The sequence below is a fragment of the Xyrauchen texanus genome, chromosome 12 (assembly GCF_025860055.1).
Source record: "Xyrauchen texanus isolate HMW12.3.18 chromosome 12, RBS_HiC_50CHRs, whole genome shotgun sequence".
Taxonomy (NCBI): Eukaryota; Metazoa; Chordata; class Actinopteri; order Cypriniformes; family Catostomidae; genus Xyrauchen; species Xyrauchen texanus.
In genome coordinates this window covers 3935355-3941354 of record NC_068287.1, presented here as the reverse complement: position 1 = coordinate 3941354, position 6000 = coordinate 3935355, and the positions used below count along the sequence as shown (strand labels likewise).

Genomic DNA, 6000 nt, shown 5'->3' with positions numbered 1-6000 from the left:
TAAGACCGAGGCAGATGGACGGGTGGTGGAGGGGAACCATGTGGTCTACAGGATATCAGCACCAACACCAGAGGAGAAGGAGGAGTGGATCAAATCCATAAAGTAAGAGTTGGGGCATATTTTATTATATTCAGAGTTTTGTTTAGTGACCTCATTAGTAGCTTTGACTAATGACTAATGAGAAATACAGCATATTTTCAAGACAGATACTCTATTCCAAACCCTAGTGAGCTGCCTACCCTGTTCCTTTGCAACAGTATTGCGTTCCATGACAACAACAAAAAGTGCTTAGTGTTCCCTCATAGTACATTTAGCATTTCCAAAACCATGGTTTTACAATGGCAACTGTAGTTAAACTATGGTATTTGTAGTAACCACAACATTTACCATAGTTTTACTACATGAACCATATTTTAATCATTATATTTGTAGTAAAAGCATATTAATTATACATGAAAAACAAAACTATGGTAGTACATTTATTACAATTAAAAGACAACAGTATTCACCTTATTCAGCCCCACCCCTTTTCAGTGCTACACCGCTTCTGTGTTTTGTCTCTTAACTTCTGGATTGGATTGAAGCTACTGAGAAGTCGATCAAAATGGATTACGTGTGGGAGCAAAGAAACTATTTTATAGAGAGAGTCTACAGCACCCCTTTACTATGTGAAAATGCTCGTGAGGTGTTTTGCTGTAAATGACTGTGCTGTGTTGTCACCATTGCTGAGTTTTGAGTGCCGAGTTCTGATGTCTGTTCGTACCTGGTTGAAAACTCATACTAAAAGTTCTTGAGTGTTAACAACAAATGAAAGCATAGCATAAGCATTGCAAACATCCCCCTATCTCCTGAATTATTAACTTGAATCAACATACAAAGTTGCACCTCAGCACAAACTAAGTGCAACAGTGCAATAAAATGTGTTTTATATCGCAATCATGCCTACTGAGAGAAAGTTATTTAATAATACATTAGTCAAAGTTTCCATCCAAAGGGAACACTAATCACCATAATGGTGACATCAAACTAAATACTATTATCCCACAATGCAGTGCGATTATTGTTATTTCTTTTTACAGTAATTTGTTATAACAGAAAAGGGCCTAACTTGCATTTATTTTACAGTAAAGTTCTACATACAGTATTTTATTATAAGAAATTACAGTTAATTCTTGGCAACTGTAAAATATTGAAAATTTTTTACAGTGTTTCCATCAGAGTATGTACTACATTTGATGAAGAACGTACTTCTCGGCCGGTAAAATTTTTTTCTTTAGGTATGCTGGTGAGTAGTATTAATAGATTTCTGAACGTAGGCATTGTCCCGTCCCATTGTCAAGTGACCCGCATATATGACGTAGTTACAACAATCAAAACCATGGATTTAAAGCAGTATATTGTATTCTTATACAGTGGCAAAGAAATGTATGTGAAACCATTGGAATTACCTGAATTTATGTATACATTTGTCTAATAATCAGGTTTGATCATAATCTAAGTTACAATAATGAACAAACACAAACCGTTTTTACTAAACACACAAATTATTGTGTTTGTCATGATTCACTGTTGTTTGCCTTGTGTTTCTCCGTCATCAGTTCCTCCCAGACTACATTTCCCATTATTCCCTGCCCTCCCCACTGCCAGCTGTCCTTGATTGTCCTCACCTGTGTTTCATTAACTCATTAGTCATTGTTTATATAATGCCCTGCTGTTTGCTTAGTCTTTGTCAGTTGTTAAGTGTTTTGACCCTCTGTGTATGTCCAGTGCCTTCATGAATGTTTCCTGTTTTCCCATCGTGGATGTTTAATTTGTTCCAGTGTTTACCCCGTTATTTTGTACTTTGTTTTCTTAATCTCATTAAAGTCTTTTTAGCTGCACTTAGATCCAGCTCTCGTTACATCAAATGTTACAATATTGGTCTTGTATATTTGAATGCATCATTCAAACATTCACAGTTTAGAAAACCCCTAGGCTATTGATGTCAACAAAAGCTAATTAGTCAGGAAAAGTGGCAAACCTGGCATCCAATTAATGAAATGAGATTGGAGTTGTGGGTTAGAGCTACTTTGACTTTGAAACATTTTGAGATTGCTATTCTCAAGAAGCATCTGCCTTCCCTTGCAATAAAGAGATCTCAGATGGCCTACGATTAAGCATTGTTTCTTTGCATAAAGCTGGAAAGGGTACAAAGTTATCTCAAAGAGCTTAGATGTACATCTTTTCACAGTTAGACAAATTGTCTATAAATGGAGACAATTAGGGACTGGTGACTTAAAGGGCACAACACAGCATACTCATTGAGGTAAAAAAGAACACTAGAGTGGCAGCTAAAGACTTGAAGGAATCATTGGAACTGGTTCACATCTCTGTTTATGAGTCTACTATACAGAAAACATTAAACAGACATGGTGTCCATGGCAGGACACCATGGAAGAAGCCGCTGCTTTCCAACAAAAACATTTCTGCACATCTGAAGTTTGAAGACCACCTTGACACTCCACAACACTACTGGGAAAATGTTTTGTGGACGGATGAAACTAAAGTTGAACTGTTTGGGAAGAACGTGCAGCACTCCTTATGGTGTAAAAAGAGCACCGCATACCAACATGAAAACATAATCTCCACGGTGAAGTGCAGTGGGGGAGCATCATGGTTTGGGGCTGCTTTACTACTTCGAGGCCTGGACAGCTTGCCATCATCGAGGGAAAAATGAATGACCAAGTTTATCAAGATATCCTACAGGATAACAACAGGGTGGCTGTGCGCCATCTGAAGCTCGGTAGAAGTGATGCAGCAGGACAATGACACTAAACATCGAAGTAAATCCACTACAGAATGGCTTAAAAAAAAAAATCCACCTTTTGGAGTGGCCCAGTCAGAGCCCAGACCTTAACCCAATAGAGATGCTGTGGATTGACCACAAGAGAGCTGATCGCACCAGACATCTTAAGAATATGGCTGACCTGAAGCAGTTTTGTAAGGAAGAATGAGCCAAAATTCCTTCTGTACATTGTTCAGGTTTAATCCACAGCTACTAAAAAACACTTGGTTGAGGTTATTGCTGCCAAAGTAGGATTGACCAGTTATCAAATCAAAGGGTTCACTTACTTTTTCCACAGAACTGTGAGTGTTTACTGAACACTTATCATTAAACATATGAAAGAATATAATTGTTTGTGTGTTGTTAGCTTAAGCACATTGTGTTTGTGTATACTTGTGACTTTGATGAAGATGAGATCACGTTTAATGACCAATTAATTCAGAAAAGCAGCTAATTCCAAAGGGTTCACATAATTTTTCTTGCCACTGTAGATACCATGGTTTTTACTATAAATTAACCATCGTTTATCTTGTGGTTACTATGGTTTTACCACAAATACCACCACAAAGTTATGATTTTTATTAACATAGTTTTAGTTTTCCTGTATTATATCTATGGTTTCACTACGAATATCAAGGTTAAAATATGGTTACTGTAGTAACACCATGGTAAATGTATTGTGAATGAACGCAAACTATTGGGAGGGAATGCACAAGTTATTGCAAGGGCACGCAAAACTATTCTAGATAATAAAAAAAAATCCTGCCCTGTCTTCTAAGGGGCTCCATAGGTTTTGCATTTATGAAAATTAACCATGTTTCAATATAATAAAACCGCAGAAATCATAACTTTAGTAATTATTGTTTTGTGGTTAGAAACATTTTGCCTAATTGTCATGCAAATAAACAGGATTTGTGAGATTTACCCCACTATGTTTTGAAAAAGAGCTACTTACTGCAGCTTGGTCCAAATTGAGTTGATTTCATCTGCACTAGTTGTGATGGTGTTGTTTTTTAATAGAAACAGCAGTTTCATCACATTTTCTCCGTACCTCCCCTCATCCTCAGCCCTTGTGTGTTCAAGGGGCATCATTGCAGATTAGTCGGGGCTTAAACCCCCTGTGGCTGAAGCGAAACAAACCACCCGCTTCAGAGAGACTAACAGACCTGTGGCAATCTCTTTATGATAATCTCAGGCTAACGCTAGCATGTGTTATTGCAATGAAAAGATGGATGAAATGTTACGTGCATCCTCAAAATCTTTACCAAGTTTTATTACGTTTGGACTTTGATCTTAGAAGATATAGGTCAATAAGTGAAAATGGAGGATGCCCAATCATTTTGTTGGCTAGTAATATGGAAGTGCTTTTATAAATCAAAATTCCTTTTAGAACCTTTTGTTAGGAGAGTATGTTTTTTAGAAAATTCAAAATGGCAGGAAAATGCACAGATTAAACTCATTTCCCAGCAGCCTGGTAATAAGCCAGCAATAACAAAGAGCTTTCACTCAGCAGTGTATCTCCAAAAACCTTTTTGGTTTGTTAGGAGGGGGGTCTTTAAAAAGCAAGGTATAGTGGAAAATGCAGATAAAAATGTTGATTCAACTCGTTATATTTAGTGCGTTTTTTGCATGGACGTTTTAATGACTTCATTGGAAATGTTTTGTCACAAATTAAAAAGTAGTCTGAACTGACTGAATTTAGTTATTAAAACTTCAGTTTAGTTAGCTGAACTTTAAGGCCTGCCACTGTATAATTAGTATTCAGTGATGCTAATTTCATTACATGTTAGCCCTGCTAATATAGTGTTGATTTAATTAGAATATATATATATATATATATATATATATATATATATATATATATATATATATATATATATATTTAAATAATTTAAGCGGTAATCATAAAAGAATATATAATATAATAATAATAATATATATTCTCCAAATATTCAGATCTGTTTATTCCAGGACATTGTAGACAACCATGAAAATTATATGACAAATACAGTTCAGGGCAGTAAATAATTACCAAACAACTATTTACTATAGTAAATAGGGGGACAAAAACAGCAACAACAGCCCAAAATACTCCACAAATAGCGATAGCATCATTAATTATACATGCTGCAATGCATGCTGGGTGCTGGCAAATCTTTTAGTTAGTTGAGATGATAAATACCCTTGTTCATTCAACTTAAGTACAAGTTAATAGATCCACAACTTAACATGTTTCGTTGGCTAGAAAATGTTGTCCACACAAAAAAGCACCTTGATACACCTAACCGTCAAAATATTTAAGCAGCCTTGCTGTCCTTTACGAAAATCGAGAGTTCATGTAAAGAAGTTGCTGCAACTTCACCACTGATAATTTCCACATGCAAATGAGCTTTGCGGTAAACTTGCAGCAAATTGTCCACTGTGGCCAAAGGTTTGCCAGAGGTTCACCACTACCAGCGAAGAGGCAAATCTAAAGCCTGTTTGCATGTGAAAATAATGAGCTGCAAATTTGCGGCTAGTTTAGATTTCTTGTAAGTGGTCTAGGCTACTGCCTACATAGGCAGGTTCCTTCTTAGGCAGAAATGTAATCTCATAAGGGACTGATATTGAATGCCCTACATAGGCAGCAACTCTGCACACCACAAATAGTGCTCTTCACAAATAAACTTGACTTACAATTGAGGCTAATAGAGTTTGTAAGCATAAAATGACATAAAACATGCAAATATTGGGTATAATAGCTTATTTTTCATTAGATTTAACAATTGTTTGGAGACTTTTCAGTAATGAATGAATTATAGGTATTTTTTATCATCAAAATATCTCTCAACATCAGCGATTATCTGTGAAGGACATATGAACCATGAGAACAATGTTGCGGCCTTCTTTTTAAACCAGGCTTTGCTTGTAAATACACATATGGTTCCTTAAAATGCTGTCTTGGTAGCTATCTCACTAGGTTTTGGAACAAAGTTCAACAGCTTCTGTCTACAATGAGGGAAAGAAGACTGAGTGTGAACTTCCTGCCATGTAGGATGATCTTCACACTCTGTGCTGCGTTAAGATTTCGAGCCGTGAAAACTGTGGCAACAGCAGCATATTTTTTGTGATTCGAGAGCACTTTGTAGAGGGACATGTTTAGAGATATCAGTCACATGTTGATTTAAATCAGTCTT

The 6000-nt window shown here is 36.3% G+C and overlaps 1 protein-coding gene across 2 annotated transcripts in view; it reads left to right on the top strand.

Moving 5' to 3' along the window:
- Window positions 1-6000, top strand: part of LOC127653136 (cytohesin-3) — a 63036-nt gene that overhangs the window by 54348 nt on the left and 2688 nt on the right. For both annotated transcript variants that reach the window (XM_052139688.1, XM_052139687.1), the window contains exon 12: window positions 1-102. This exon is cut by the window's left edge and continues 53 nt beyond it. In XM_052139688.1, the coding sequence (XP_051995648.1) occupies window positions 1-102 (102 nt within the window). The remainder of the gene's footprint in view (window positions 103-6000) is intronic.